This window comes from Rhinoderma darwinii, chromosome 7 (assembly GCF_050947455.1).
Source record: "Rhinoderma darwinii isolate aRhiDar2 chromosome 7, aRhiDar2.hap1, whole genome shotgun sequence".
Classification (NCBI taxonomy): Eukaryota; Metazoa; Chordata; class Amphibia; order Anura; family Rhinodermatidae; genus Rhinoderma; species Rhinoderma darwinii.
This window is the reverse complement of record NC_134693.1, coordinates 144,099,118-144,114,740: the sequence shown is the minus strand read 5'-3', so window position 1 is coordinate 144,114,740 and position 15,623 is coordinate 144,099,118. Positions and strand designations below refer to the sequence as shown.

General features: G+C 45.9%; 1 protein-coding gene across 3 annotated transcripts in view; it reads left to right on the top strand.

Moving 5' to 3' along the window:
- Nucleotides 1-11,649, top strand: part of SLC38A3 (solute carrier family 38 member 3) — an 87,852-nt gene extending 76,203 nt beyond the window's left edge. For 2 of the 3 annotated variants that reach the window (XM_075831970.1, XM_075831971.1), the window contains 9 exons: nucleotides 4,585-4,667; nucleotides 4,853-4,911; nucleotides 5,553-5,729; nucleotides 6,423-6,502; nucleotides 6,775-6,875; nucleotides 8,493-8,617; nucleotides 8,841-8,985; nucleotides 9,639-9,742; nucleotides 9,830-11,431. In XM_075831970.1, coding sequence (XP_075688085.1) covers nucleotides 4,585-4,667; nucleotides 4,853-4,911; nucleotides 5,553-5,729; nucleotides 6,423-6,502; nucleotides 6,775-6,875; nucleotides 8,493-8,617; nucleotides 8,841-8,985; nucleotides 9,639-9,742; nucleotides 9,830-9,934 — 979 coding nt within the window. In that variant the 3' untranslated portion in view covers nucleotides 9,935-11,431. Of the gene's footprint in view, nucleotides 1-4,584; nucleotides 4,668-4,852; nucleotides 4,912-5,552; nucleotides 5,730-6,422; nucleotides 6,503-6,774; nucleotides 6,876-8,492; nucleotides 8,618-8,840; nucleotides 8,986-9,638; nucleotides 9,743-9,829; nucleotides 11,432-11,478 lie in introns of those variants that run through there. The other variant, XR_012849778.1, reaches the window with a different exon arrangement.
- The last annotated feature ends 3,974 nt before the right edge of the window (nucleotides 11,650-15,623 follow it).

Sequence of the window (15,623 nt, the reverse complement as noted above, 5' to 3'; positions counted from 1 at the left end):
AGACGTTACATTGTGTCAGTGAGGATGTTACATTGTGTCAGTGGAGACGTTACATTGTGTCAGTGAGAATGTTACGTTGTGTCAGTGGAGACGTTACATTGTGTCAGTGAGAATGTTACGTTGTGTCAGTGGAGACGTTACATTGTGTCAGTGAGGACGTTACATTGTGTCAGTGAGGATGTTACGTTGTGTCAGTGGAGACGTTACGTTGTGTCAGTGGAGACGTTACGTTGTGTCAGTGGAGACGTTACGTTGTGTCAGTGAGGATGTTACGTTGTGTCAGTGGAGACGTTACGTTGTGTCAGTGGAGACGTTACATTGTGTCAGTGAGGATGTTACGTTGTGTCAGTGGAGACGTTACATTGTGTCAGTGAGGATGTTACGTTGTGTCAGTGGAGACGTTACGTTGTGTCAGTGGAGACGTTACGTTGTGTCAGTGGAGACGTTACATTGTGTCAGTGAGGATGTTACGTTGTGTCAGTGGAGACGTTACATTGTGTCAGTGGAGACGTTACGTTGTGTCAGTGGAGACGTTACGTTGTGTCAGTGGAGACGTTACGTTGTGTCAGTGGAGACGTTACATTGTGTCAGTGAGGATGTTACGTTGTGTCAGTGAGGACGTTACATTGTGTCAGTGAGGACGTTACGTTGTGTCAGTGGAGACGTTACATTGTGTCAGTGAGGATGTTACGTTGTGTCAGTGGAGACGTTACATTGTGTCAGTGAGGATGTTACGTTGTGTCAGTGGAGACGTTACATTGTGTCAGTGAGGATGTTACGTTGTGTCAGTGGAGACGTTACATTGTGTCAGTGAGGATGTTACGTTGTGTCAGTGGAGACGTTACATTGTGTCAGTGAGGATGTTACGTTGTGTCAGTGGAGACGTTACGTTGTGTCAGTGGAGACGTTACGTTGTGTCAGTGAGGATGTTACGTTGTGTCAGTGGAGACGTTACGTTGTGTCAGTGGAGACGTTACATTGTGTCAGTGAGGATGTTACGTTGTGTCAGTGGAGACGTTACGTTGTGTCAGTGGAGACGTTACGTTGTGTCAGTGAGGATGTTACGTTGTGTCAGTGGAGACGTTACATTGTGTCTTCAGCACCCCAATAATCTGTTGTACTAGGAATGATGGTACATGAGGTTTTCCAATGTTCCTTCCATCTTGAAGACGTGTCCTGTTCTCCACCCTCTCCACTCCTACTATTTCCATCTGTTTCCCCTCCCCCGACCTCCGTACCGTGTGTGCACATTTTTTGTACGGTGTTATTGTTGTGATTTGTTGTAGTTTGTCGTGTGATCCCTGTGTGTATTGTATGTAGTCGCCCCCGGATACGCGTCTCCTTGTTGAGATATAACGATGCCGTCCAGCTCTGTATCAACACACAGCGCCTAAAAATAACGAAGCGAGGACAGAGAGAAGTGGAAAAGCTGGCGGGGGGGGGGGTGCCCTGAGAAACCTAACACCATGTGTGTGCCCACAGACGCTGGACGGCCTCTCACCTGAAATACCCCAGTAATACCGCGTGTGACCCTCTCATACCCAGCCGAGCATATCAGAGATACCTACCCGTCCCTCGTCACCCCCACAGCCCTGTCATACCCCCTGCCTGTCACATTGTATATCTACAGCCGTATCACACTATATACCTGTCACATTGTATATCTACAGCCGTGTCACACTATATACCTGTCACATTGTATATCTACAGCCGTATCACACTATATACCTGTCACATTGTATATCTACAGCTGAATCACACTATATACCTGTCACATTGTATATCTACAGCCGTATCACACTATATACCTGTCACATTGTATATCTACAGCCGTGTCACACTATATACCTGTCACATTGTATATCTACAGCTGAATCACACTATATACCTGTCACATTGTATATCTACAGCCGTATCACACTATATACCTGTCACATTGTATATCTACAGCCGTATCACACTATATACCTGTCACATTGTATATCTACAGCCGTGTCACACTATATACCTGTCACATTGTATATCTACAGCCGTATCACACTATATACCTGTCACATTGTATATCTACAGCTGAATCACACTATATACCTGTCACATTGTATATCTACAGCCGTATCACACTATATACCTGTCACATTGTATATCTACAGCCGTGTCACACTATATACCTGTCACATTGTATATCTACAGCCGTATCACACTATATACCTGTCACATTGTACATCTACAGCCGTGTCACACTATATACCTGTCACATTGTATATCTACAGCCGTGTCACACTATATACCTGTCACATTGTATATCTACAGCCGTATCACACTATATACCTGTCACATTGTATATCTACAGCCGTGTCACACTATATACCTGTCACATTGTATATCTACAGCCGTATCACACTATATACCTGTCACATTGTATATCTACAGCCGTGTCACACTATATGCCTGTCACATTGTATATCTACAGCCGTATCACACTATATACCTGTCACATTGTATATCTACAGCCGTGTCACACTATATACCTGTCACATTGTATATCTACAGCCGTATCACACTATATACCTGTCACATTGTATATCTACAGCCGTGTCACACTATATACCTGTCACATTGTATATCTACAGCCGTATCACACTATATACCTGTCACATTGTATATCTACAGCCGTGTCACACTATATACCTGTCACATTGTATATCTACAGCCGTGTCACACTATATGCCTGTCACATTGTATATCTACAGCCGTATCACACTATATACCTGTCACATTGTATATCTACAGCCGTGTCACACTATATACCTGTCACATTGTATATCTACAGCCGTATCACACTATATACCTGTCACATTGTATATCTACAGCCGTGTCACACTATATACCTGTCACATTGTATATCTACAGCCGTGTCACACTATATACCTGTCACATTGTATATCTACAGCCGTATCACACTATATACCTGTCACATTGTATATCTACAGCCGTGTCACACTATATACCTGTCACATTGTATATCTACAGCCGTGTCACACTATATACCTGTCACATTGTATATCTACAGCCGTATCACACTATATACCTGTCACATTGTATATCTACAGCCGTGTCACACTATATACCTGTCACATTGTATATCTACAGCCGTATCACACTATATACCTGTCACATTGTATATCTACAGCCGTGTCACACTATATACCTGTCACATTGTATATCTACAGCCGTATCACACTATATACCTGTCAGATTGTATATCTACAGCCGTGTCACACTATATACCTGTCACATTGTATATCTACAGCCGTATCACACTATATACCTGTCACATTGTATATCTACAGCCGTATCACACTATATACCTGTCACATTGTATATCTACAGCCGTATCACACTATATACCTGTCACATTGTATATCTACAGCCGTGTCACACTATATACCTGTCACATTGTATATCTACAGCCGTGTCACACTATATACCTGTCACATTGTATATCTACAGCCGTGTCACACTATATACCTGTCACATTGTATATCTACAGCCGTGTCACACTATATACCTGTCACATTGTATATCTACAGCCGTATCACACTATATACCTGTCACATTGTATATCTACAGCCGTATCACACTATATACCTGTCACATTGTATATCTACAGCCGTATCACACTATATACCTGTCACATTGTATATCTACAGCCGTATCACACTATATACCTGTCACATTGTATATCTACAGCCGTATCACACTATATACCTGTCACATTGTATATCTACAGCCGTATCACACTATATACCTGTCACATTGTATATCTACAGCCGTATCACACTATATACCTGTCACATTGTATATCTACAGCCGTGTCACACTATATACCTGTCACATTGTATATCTACAGCCGTGTCACACTATATACCTGTCACATTGTATATCTACAGCCGTGTCACACTATATACCTGTCACATTGTATATCTACAGCCGTGTCACACTATATACCTGTCACATTGTATATCTACAGCCGTGTCACACTATATACCTGTCACATTGTATATCTACAGCCGTGTCACACTATATACCTGTCACATTGTATATCTACAGCCGTGTCACACTATATACCTGTCACATTGTATATCTACAGCCGTATCACACTATATACCTGTCACATTGTATATCTACAGCCGTATCACACTATATACCTGTCACATTGTATATCTACAGCCGTATCACACTATATACCTGTCACATTGTATATCTACAGCCGTATCACACTATATACCTGTCACATTGTATATCTACAGCCGTATCACACTATATACCTGTCACATTGTATATCTACAGCCGTATCACACTATATACCTGTCACATTGTATATCTACAGCCGTGTCACACTATATACCTGTCACATTGTATATCTACAGCCGTGTCACACTATATACCTGTCACAATGTATATCTACAGCCGTGTCACACTATATACCTGTCACATTGTATATCTACAGCCGTGTCACCCTCCCTGCAGGTTGTCACATTATCTCCGCCGTCTCATGCTCTCTCCTGTGTCTTCTTATTGCAGGGATTGGTACATGGAAGGGAATTATCTGGTTATTATAGTATCGGTCTCCATCATCCTGCCACTGGCATTGATGAAGCAGCTGGGTAAGTGTCTTGGGACGAGCTGTAAAGTGACGGTGTCCGGGGGCAGAGAAACGACCCATCAATATCCAGATGGGCTAATAATGGGGAGTAATACTCTGCAGACGCGGGAGGCTCGGGGTGATGGGATTATAATGGCAGCGTGATAACCATCTACTGATAACAAGCCTTCTCATGTCTGTTTCCAGGTTACCTGGGATATGCCAGCGGCTTCTCCCTCAGCTGTATGGTGTTCTTTTTGTGCTCAGTAAGTGACCATTGTACGATACGATACACATCATAGGCACGGCCTGCCACTCTGCCTGCCACTCTGCCTGCCACTCTGCCTGCCACTTTGCCTGCCACTCTGCCTGCCACTCTGCCTGCCACTCTGCCTGTCACTCTGCCTGCCTCTCTGCCTGCCACTCTGCCTGCCACTCTGCCTGCCACTCTGCCTGCCACTCTGCCTGCCACTCTGCCTGTCACTCTGCCTGCCACTCTGCCTGCCACTCTGCCTGCCACTCTGCCTGCCACTCTGCCTGCCACTCTACCTGCCACTCTGCCTGCCACTCTGCCTGCCACTCTGCCTGCCACTCTACCTGCCACTCTGCCTGCCACTCTGCCTGCCACTCTGCCTGCCTCTCTGCCTGCCTCTCTGCCTGCCTCTCTGCCTGCCTCTCTGCCTGCCACTCTGCCTGCCACTCTGCCGGTCCCAGTGTGCTGATAGCGAGAAGCCTGTGCCGCCATGTCTCAACTTGAACTGTGTGGTCGTTGCTGCTCCGCCAGAGCGAGCGCGATACTTACTGCAGTGAATGTTACAAATTGTCAATCATTTCTATGTGATATTTCTGAGCGTTTCACAAGTTGACGCTGAGCCCTGATGTCACGTCCGTGTTTCCTCTATTTCAGGTCATGTATAAAAAGTTCCAGATTCCATGTCCTCTGCCCTGGGACAGCATGAACCACACAATGCTTGGAAACACAAGCCTGATGTCCAGTGACTACCCCTATCAGAACGGTCACGCAGATGAAGCAGAGCTGGAGAGCGGAGAATGCTCGGCCAAGATGTTCACACTGAACTCACAGGTAATGGTCACATGACTCGGGTGTCCATATATTACCCCCCCTCCCCCACACACACACACACACACGCACGCACGCACGCGCACGCACGCACACACACACACACGCACATTCCATGTATAGTACAGACACGGAGTGGAGCTTTAAAGAAAGGATAAGTGGAATGGAAAGCTTCATATTTATAGAATTGTCTTGTAAATTCAGTTGTGGCTAAAAAAAAAATCAAGAAAATTGATAAGAAATTCCATGTTCTTCTTTAATGTTACCTGCAAGTTCTCATGTGCTGCAGGGATCAGCGATAAGCAGCCGTGTATAGTCGTGTGTGCGTATAGTTGTGTGTGTGTGTATAGTTGTGTGTGCGTATTTATGTGTGTGTGTATAGTCGTGTGTGTATAGTTGTGTGTGCGTAGTTGGGTGTGTGTAGTTATGTGTGTATAGTCATGTGTGTATAGTCATGTGTGTGTATAGTTGTGTGTGTGTGTGTGTGTATAGTGTTGTGTGTGTGTGTATATAGTGTGTGCGTAGTTGTGTGTGCGTAGTTATGTGTGTGTATAGTCATGTGTGTATAGTCATGTGTGTGTATAGTTGTGTGTGTGTGTGTATATAGTGTTGTGTGTGTGTGTATAGTTGTGTACATGTCTTGATATCTTTCGGCTGCTTCACTTTAACCTATGCGTGTATTTCCAATCTCTGCAGACGGCGTATACCATTCCCATCATGGCTTTTGCGTTTGTGTGTCACCCCGAGGTCCTTCCTATATACACAGAGCTGAAGGAGTGAGTATTGTGGAGGCAGCAGGTGGGTGCAGGGACTGTGCTGATTCTGGGGGGTCCTGCCCTGGATTAGATGGAGCTCCAGGACTGAGATGTGAGTTCTGTACATGGGGATCCTATAGCTCTATAGACATGGGTAGTGTGAGATCCTCCTGTCCATGGTGCGATGTAATTATCATCATCAGCCGCCGGACCTGCGCCCCTGTAGCCCCCGCACTGGCCCGTGGTCTGATCAGTGGACTGACGCCTGATTGTTGCCTGTTGTCTCTTGTCAGTGCTTCCAAGAAGAAGATGCAGAAAGTGTCTAATATCTCCATTGCCGTCATGTATTGCATGTATTCCCTGGCCGCTCTGTTTGGATACCTCACCTTCTACGGTACGTTCAGCGAGAGATGGGGCGCGCGTGCTCTGGGACGGGGGATAGTTGTCAGCGCACACAGCTCAGCGTCACGCGGGTGATGGGGCGGATGTGACGGCTTCACCACCAGAGGCGATGACAGAAAATACACAAATGTATCTGGTCCCAACAGCGAAGAGCAGGAGACGCCGGCCGCAGGTTTACACATTTCTGTAACTAGCGCCATAAAAAAGAAATGATCCCTTTATAGCGTCGTAAGTAAAGCCCCGTCACACGGCCGTATAATGACAAATACAAGGTCAATGAAGGACGGGTCTAAAGTGCACAGGCCCCTGGTACAAAAATACAGACCTAATACATTTCACAGCTGAGTGTTTGTTACAATGTATCCAGTCTAGACAATCCGATGTGAGTTAAACAGCCTGGACTCCAGACATTTTACCTGAACTGATACATTGTAACAAACTATCAGGACAAGGGAGATTTGTGCTGGTGCTGAGTTGAGCTCACAGAGAATTGTCGAGACTGAATATAATTGTAGCAATCCTTCATCTGTAAGAGCAGGACAAGGTCAGGACAGGTTTTCTGCCTCAGTATGTACAACAAGCAAAGTTCCTGAAGATGAAGAAGAGTATTATACTCCAGAGCTGCAGACACCGCTGATTAGTTTAGCCGAGGTCCTACTATGCATTTAGTTTTTCCTGCATCAAATGACTGTACAAAGCCGGGTGTAAAGACGACACTTCCCAGAAGTCAAATCACCAGAGCAGGCCCTGTGCAGATACTGAACAAACAGGGAATGCTGTAAGATTTCAGATCTGAAGCTGCAGAATAGTGAACGCAGCTCTGGAGTATAATACAGAATATAACTCAGGATCAGTACAGGATAAGTAATATAATGTATGTACACAGTGACTCCACCAGCAGAATAGTGAGTGCAGCTCTGGAGTATAATACAGGATGCAACTCCGGATCAGTACAGGATAAGTGATGTATGTACACAGTGACTCCACCAGTAGAATAGTGAGTGCAGCTCTGGAGTATAATACAGGATGTAACTCAGGATCAGTACAGGATAAGTAATGTAATGTATGTACACAGTGACTCCACCAGCAGAATAGTGAGTGCAGCTCTGGAGTATAATACAGGATGCAACTCCGGATCAGTACAGGATAAGTGATGTATGTACACAGTGACTCCACCAGTAGAATAGTGAGTGCAGCTCTGGAGTATAATACAGGATGTAGCTCAGGATCAGTACAGGGTAAGTAATGTATGTATGTACACAGTGACTCCAACAGCAGAATAGTGAGTGCAGCTCTGGAGTATAATACAGGATATAACTCAGGATCAGTACAGGATAAGTAATGTAATGTATGTACACAGTGACTCCACCAGCAGAATAGTGAGTGCAGCTCTGGAGTATAATACAGGATATAACTCAGGATCATTAATGTAATGTATGTACACAGGGACTCCACCAGCAGAATAGTGAGTGCAGCTCTGGAGTATAATACAGGATATAACTCAGGATCATTAATGTAATGTATGTACACAGGGACTCTGCTGTTTATGAAGCTTTAATCAATATATTTACTGTTATCCTCCCTCCACTCTTCTCATTCCCGTTTTCAGACCACGTGGAGTCTGAGCTTTTGCACACTTACAGCTACGTGGATCCATTTGACACCCTGATTCTTTGTGTACGTGTGGCTGTTCTCACCGCTGTCACCCTCACTGTGCCCATTGTGTTATTCCCGGTAAGAGCTGATGATGGGCATTGGACTGTAGTGAGTTGTAAGGAGTGTGGAGGGTGCTGGCTGGTTGATCTTCTATACAGAGGACAAGGGGTGTTATTCATCTGGGGGTATTGGGGAACATGTACCTGCTGTGGGGGAGCTGGTAGTTGTGCAGGACCCGGGTCACCGTCCCGTCACGCTTCTCATTAATCACGCTCATCTCATAATTACCGTCCTCTCTCAGGTCCGTCGTGCCATTCAGCACATGCTCTTCCAGAATAAGGAGTTCAGCTGGATCCGGCACACGATCATTGCTGTGGTGCTGCTCACACTCATCAACCTGCTGGTTATCTTTGCCCCGAACATACTGGGAATATTCGGCATTATTGGTGAGTATGAGCCTCTGGTTTGCTTTTTTCCATGATTCTCACGTTTAGCTCCTCACCCTGGAGATCGAGTGTTCGCTGCTCCCCTCCTGGTCCCAGTGTGTCCTCTGTCTGCTGAATGTTTTGCCCGTACCCCATTTACTTGCTCGGGGAGGTATTTATATCATTTTATAGCAGTCGCTCCCGGGACCTAGCGCCCTCTGCCATGTATGAAGACCCCAGTATTATAAATGGCACATGGTAGGTGGGGCAGATTTTCTTCTGTAATGACCTGATATAACTGGTGCCAGGCTCGCAGTACAGGGAGAATCTGACAGTCTGGTTGCTGGAGATAAATTGTAACAACCGCATTATTTTCAATGGGGTTGTCAGGCAGTGAGTCCCTAGCAACCAGTCTGTCAGGGCTCTCTAGCTCTTACTGACTTAGTAACTAGATGATTGTAGGTGGAGGAGCTGTGATAATTACAGACTGCCGAGGTCTGGAGATGAGTGTGATGTGTGTACATGGGGCAGGTTACTGGGCTGCTCCCACATGGTTGGGCAAACTCAATTCAAGGTACAAGTAAATCACTGATGGGGGAGGGGCATTTATTCGGCTCCTGGGCTTTGCCTTGGATTCTAAGTGTTTTTATCTTTCCCTTGTTCTGCTGCTGCAGGCGCTACATCCGCCCCATGTCTGATCTTCATCTTCCCTGCCGTCTTTTACATTCGCATAATGCCCAAAGACAAGGAGCCCACCAAATCACCGCCCAAGATCCTGGTACGTGCTCATATAGAGGCAGCCGTCTCCCATCGTCTTCCGTATCCCGGACGAGCCCCCACTAACTCCTCTCTGTTCTCTTCTCAGGCTGCCTGCTTTGCCGGTCTCGGGGTTCTCTTTATGATCATGAGTCTCAGTTTTATCATCATTGACTGGACAAGTGGAAGTAGTAAAAGCAGCGGAAGCCACTAACCCGTCCCTGCAGTGCACCCCGACCTCCTGCACCCCTCATCACCCCAGGACTTAACAATGCACCGTCTATGCTGCTGGGACATCAGATGGGACACAAAGCTTTAGTTTTCTTCTATTTATGTGCCCTTGAAAGGGGTTCTGCTGTCCATGAGGGGGAAGGACACCATATTGTCTCCTCTCCTGAACCCAAACAGGTCGGGAGTCGGAGGGGAGAAGAGTCCATATAACTGAACTGACGTATCTGCATATCCATTAGCCAGCACTTGGGAGGCGCAGTGATGTAAGGTCCGTCTCCTCTGTCCACCTCATAGCCCACACTTCCTGGAGGTCGTACCTGGTTTGGGTGATGCAGGGGCCGCCATGTTATCTCTTATATTTCTACGTTATATGACCGCTCCATTGGCTACCAATCAATCGAGCTTTAGACGAGGGCTGGTGATTCTGGTGGTTCATGGTGAGAATCTTCCTAGAATAAGGACCTTTGTCTCTGTGGGAGGGAGAATCACAAGACATAAGAGGGGACTGTACAAAACCTGGGAGAATGGCTCATAACCGGTGGCGGTCAGGGGGATCACATGACGTCATCATTCATAGCCGCTCCAGCTTCAGAAAACACACAAGGCCGGGGACATGACAGCTGAATGGAGCCACAGATCTGATAGAACCCAGTGCCAGGGTCAGACGACCCAAAGCCTCCATGAATTACCTAGTAGTTGGGGGTCCCATATATAGAGGAGTAGGACGGAAACCTAGAGGAAATCCATTCCATGGCACCCTGCAGAGCGGGCGAGCTCAGGGGAGGGGGCTGGGAACACCGCTGCTGGGTAATTCATGGTAGACAAAGGGCGGCGTCTATGAAATCCAGTCACGTCTGGGGTCGCTGACAGCCTCGCGGGGGCTTCTGTGTCTCGCGCTGGGACAGTCCGTGATCCGCGCCTCTTCAATGAAACTCAGCACAACAATCGGAAACTATTTTATATTCTGTGCAAGTTCTTGTGAGTGGAAGGAAAACAGGGGCCGCCTGACAGGAGGCAAACATGTACCCGCCTGAGAGCCAAAATCTAGTAACCCCTTCATTGCTGGGGCGGGGGAGGGACTGTGCAAACATGGAGTGAAGCGTAATTTCTAATCCTGCAGACAGCGACATGAGGGGAGGCAGCGATCATTCTTCTATCAGCCAATCCCATGGATCTTCTGTAAGTCACACAACACTGATAACATCAACAAACATGTCCCCGTCCTAACGTGACGCCAATGTCACACACAACATCCAGCCGGCCCCGGATCACCGGCCTCACCAGGGCCGGAAATGCCGAAATACGAGGAGAAATCGAACATCAGAGATGATGACCACATGTCAGTGTATTCTTATACTGGGAGACTTGGCACCTAAAAAATATATATAGGACAGGTGAATACAGTCTATTGTTCTCTGTTATCAGACATGTCAGGCTGGGGCAGGATGACTGTAGGACAGGTGAATACAGTCTATTGTTCTCTGTTATCTGACATGTCAGACTGGGGGGACGATGACTGTAGGACAGGTGAATACAATCTATTGTTCTCTGTTATCAGACATGTCAGGCTGGGAGAGGATGACTGTAGGACAGGTGAATACAATCTATTGTTCTGTGTTATCAGACATGTCAGGCTGGGGGAGGATGACTGTAGGACAGGTGAATACAATCTATAGTTCTCTGTTATCAGACATGTCAGGCTGAGGGGGAGGATGACTGTAGGACAGGTGAATACAATCTATTGTTCTCTGTTATCAGACATGTCAGGCTGGGGGAGGATGACTGTAGGACAGGTGAATACAATCTATAGTTCTCTGTTATCAGACATGTCAGGCTGGGGAGGATGACTGTAGGACAGGTGAATACAATCTATTGTTCTTTGTTATCAGACATGTCAGGCTGGGGGGAGGATGACTGTAGGACAGGTGAATACAATCTATAGTTCTCTGTTATCAGACATGTCAGGCTGGGGGAGGATGACTGTAGGACAGGTGAATACAATCTATTGTTCTCTGTTATCAGACATGTCAGGCTGGGAGAGGATGACTGTAGGACAGGTGAATACAATCTATTCTCTGTTATCAGACATGTCAGGCTGGGGGAGGATGACTGTAGAACAGGTGAATACAATCTATAGTTCTCTGTTATCAGACATGTCAGGCTGGGGAGGATGACTGTAGGACAGGTGAATACAATCTATTGTTCTCTGTTATCAGACATGTCAGGCTGGGGGAGGATGACTGTAGGACAGGTGAATACAATCTATTGTTCTCTGTTATCTGACATGTCAGACTGGGGGGACGATGACTGTAGGACAGGTGAATACAATCTATTGTTCTCTGTTATCAGACATGTCAGGCTGGGGTAGGATGACTGTAGGACAGGTGAATACAATCTATAGTTCTCTGTTATCAGACATGTCAGGCTGGGGGAGGATGACTGTAGGACAGGTGAATACAATCTATTGTTCTCTGGTATCAGACATGTCAGGCTGGGAGAGGATCACTGTAGGACAGGTGAATACAATCTATTGTTCTGTGTTATCAGACATTTCAGGCTGGGGGGTGGATGACTGTAGGACAGGTGAATACAATCTATAGTTCTCTGTTATCAGACATGTCAGGCTGGGGGAGGATGACTGTAGGACAGGTGAATACAATCTATTGTTCTCTGGTATCAGACATGTCAGGCTGGGAGAGGATCACTGTAGGACAGGTGAATACAATCTATTGTTCTGTGTTATCAGACATTTCAGGCTGGGGGGTGGATGACTGTAGGACAGGTGAATACAATCTATAGTTCTCTGTTATCAGACATGTCAGGCTGGGGGAGGATGACTAGGACAGGTGAATACAATCTATTGTTCTCTGTTATCAGACATGTCAGGCTGGGAGAGGATGACTGTAGGACAGGTGAATACAATCTATTGTTCTCTGTTATCAGACATGTCAGGCTGGGGGAGGATGACTGTAGAACAGGTGAATACAATCTATAGTTCTCTGTTATCAGACATGTCAGGCTAGGGTGAATGACTGTAGGACAGGTGAATACAATCTATTGTTCTTTGTTATCAGACATTTCAGGCTGGGGGAGGATGACTGTAGGACAGGTGAATACAATCTATTGTTCTCTGTTATCAGACATGTCAGGCTGGGGGGTGGATGACTGTAGGACAGGTGAATACAATCTATAGTTCTCTGTTATCAGACATGTCAGGCTGGGGGAGGATGACTGTAGAACAGGTGAATACAATCTATAGTTCTCTGTTATCAGACATGTCAGGCTAGGGGAGGATGACTGTAGGACAGGTGCATACAATCTATTGTTCTCTGTTATCAGACATGTCAGGCTGGGGAGAGGATGACTGTAGGACAGGTGAATACAATCTATTGTTCTTTGTTATCAGACATTTCAGGCTGGGGGAGGATGACTGTAGGACAGGTGAATACAATCTATTGTTCTCTGTTATCAGACATGTCAGGCTGGGGGGTGGATGACTGTAGGACAGGTGAATACAATCTATAGTTCTCTGTTATCAGACATGTCAGGCTGGGGGAGGATGACTGTAGGACAGGTGAATACAATCTATAGTTCTCTGTTATCAGACATGTCAGGCTGGGAGAGGATGACTGTAGGACAAGTGAATACAATCTATTGTTCTCTGGTATCAGACATGTCAGGCTGGGAGAGGATCACTGTAGGACAGGTGAATACAATCTATTGTTCTGTGTTATCAGACATTTCAGGCTGGGGGGTGGATGACTGTAGGACAGGTGAATACAATCTATAGTTCTCTGTTATCAGACATGTCAGGCTGGGGGAGGATGACTGTAGGACAGGTGAATACAATCTATTGTTCTCTGTTATCAGACATGTCAGGCTGGGGGAGGATGACTGTAGGACAGGTGAATACAATCCGTGTGACAGCCGTTAAAACAACGGAGCGTGTAAAGCGTCCATGAAAAAATAGGACATGTCCTATTTGTTTGCGCTGCACACATCCCTCCATAGACTAATCTATTAGGGATGCGTGATAACCCGCAGTTTTTCACGTCCGAGGTTGGCTTTGATCGTCTTAATGTAGCCTAAGGCTATGTTCACACGCAGAGTTTTCGTGGCGTAAACGCCTTGAAATACGCTTGAAAAACAGTAGCTGAACGCCTAAAAAAATTGCCCATTTAAATCAATGGGAAAAACTGTTATGTTCACATGGGGCATGTTTTTTCGCCACTGTTTCTAAAAAAAACGGCGCGTTAAAAGGAGCATGTCACTTCTTGAGCCATTTCTTTGTGTCAATAGAAATAAAGCTCCAAAAACGGCTGCAAATCAGAGTAATTTTTAGCCTTTTTTACCTGTGCATGTGAACAGAGCCTAAAGGGTCGCATTAGTTCTCCCGATATGGGCCATGAAAACCAGCGCCAATAAACGACACAGGTTGATCGGCGCTCGTTTGCTCTTTCCGCAAGGAGCTGTGATCAGTAATGTCTGGGGATGATCAGTAATGTCGTGATGATCGCTCTTTACTCCGATCTGTCGTCCTCATACGTTTCCATCATGCTGGCAGCGCGTCGTTTACACCGGGGATGCGCTGCCGACAACCAGAATATTTCACGCAGTATAAATGAGAGCTGGTGAACGCTTGTTTACCCCCCCCCCCCCCCCCATTTAAAAGGGCCTTAAATCTGTGCATTGGGCTATAAAGTATTTATTCCCTCCCACCGCTCCTGATTTCCTCTCCGTATTTATTATATTCATCAACCATTAGAAGGGCCGTATCCACCCAACCAACAATAACGGCGTGAGGTTTATATCAACTACAATAATATAACTAGAAGTCCACTCATCTGTACTTCCTGAGAACTCAAGACACTGGGTGGAGTTACCCTTTAATTTTACCCACATTGCACCAGGTCAGGACTGTATACAGGAAAATAACGAGTAATTAGTCTAATGGGCGGGGCTGTGACAACCTACATTAGCTTTAATGATACATAAAGGTTTGTAAGATTCACCGTTCTGAATGCAGCGTAGTAGGAGGAGCTACGTTTCCTGTCTAGTCATGTGACCGGGCATGGTATGACCTGCATCCACTCCAGGGTGGGCACTTACTGGTGACCTCATCACTTGGAGACTTTGTAAACTGTAATTTAATATTATGTTATTTTTACATTTTTTAAACTACTTTGTATTAATATATAGCAGATTATTAGGCCCCTCCCCCGGCCCGGTAGTGAAGGCGGGGGAGGGGCACCTGTGAGGTTCACTGGTAAATATGATAAATTATGATGACGGATTTTGGGAGAAGGGAACGGTTTATACCAGAGAATTGAATGAATTTGTACGTGGAAATAAATATATAACACGATCTGGAGCCTCCATGTCTTTCTACCGGGACCTGAATCTGCGGGGGAATAAGACCCCCATCATGTACTGATCTCCATCGTGTCAGGTCTACCGATCCTTCGCCTCCGCTCTCGTATTCAGAATGGGCGGGAGAATTCTTTATAACGGTGGCGATATGCCGGTCAGATACGTCCCACTTCCCATTGGCTGATTCATTGACGGTACAATGCGGCCTTCAACTTTCTTATACAAATTGCGTATCAATTCCTCGCCATAATAAAGATCTCTACTTGCTGTCAGTGAATAGGAACATTTATGGTTTACAACCA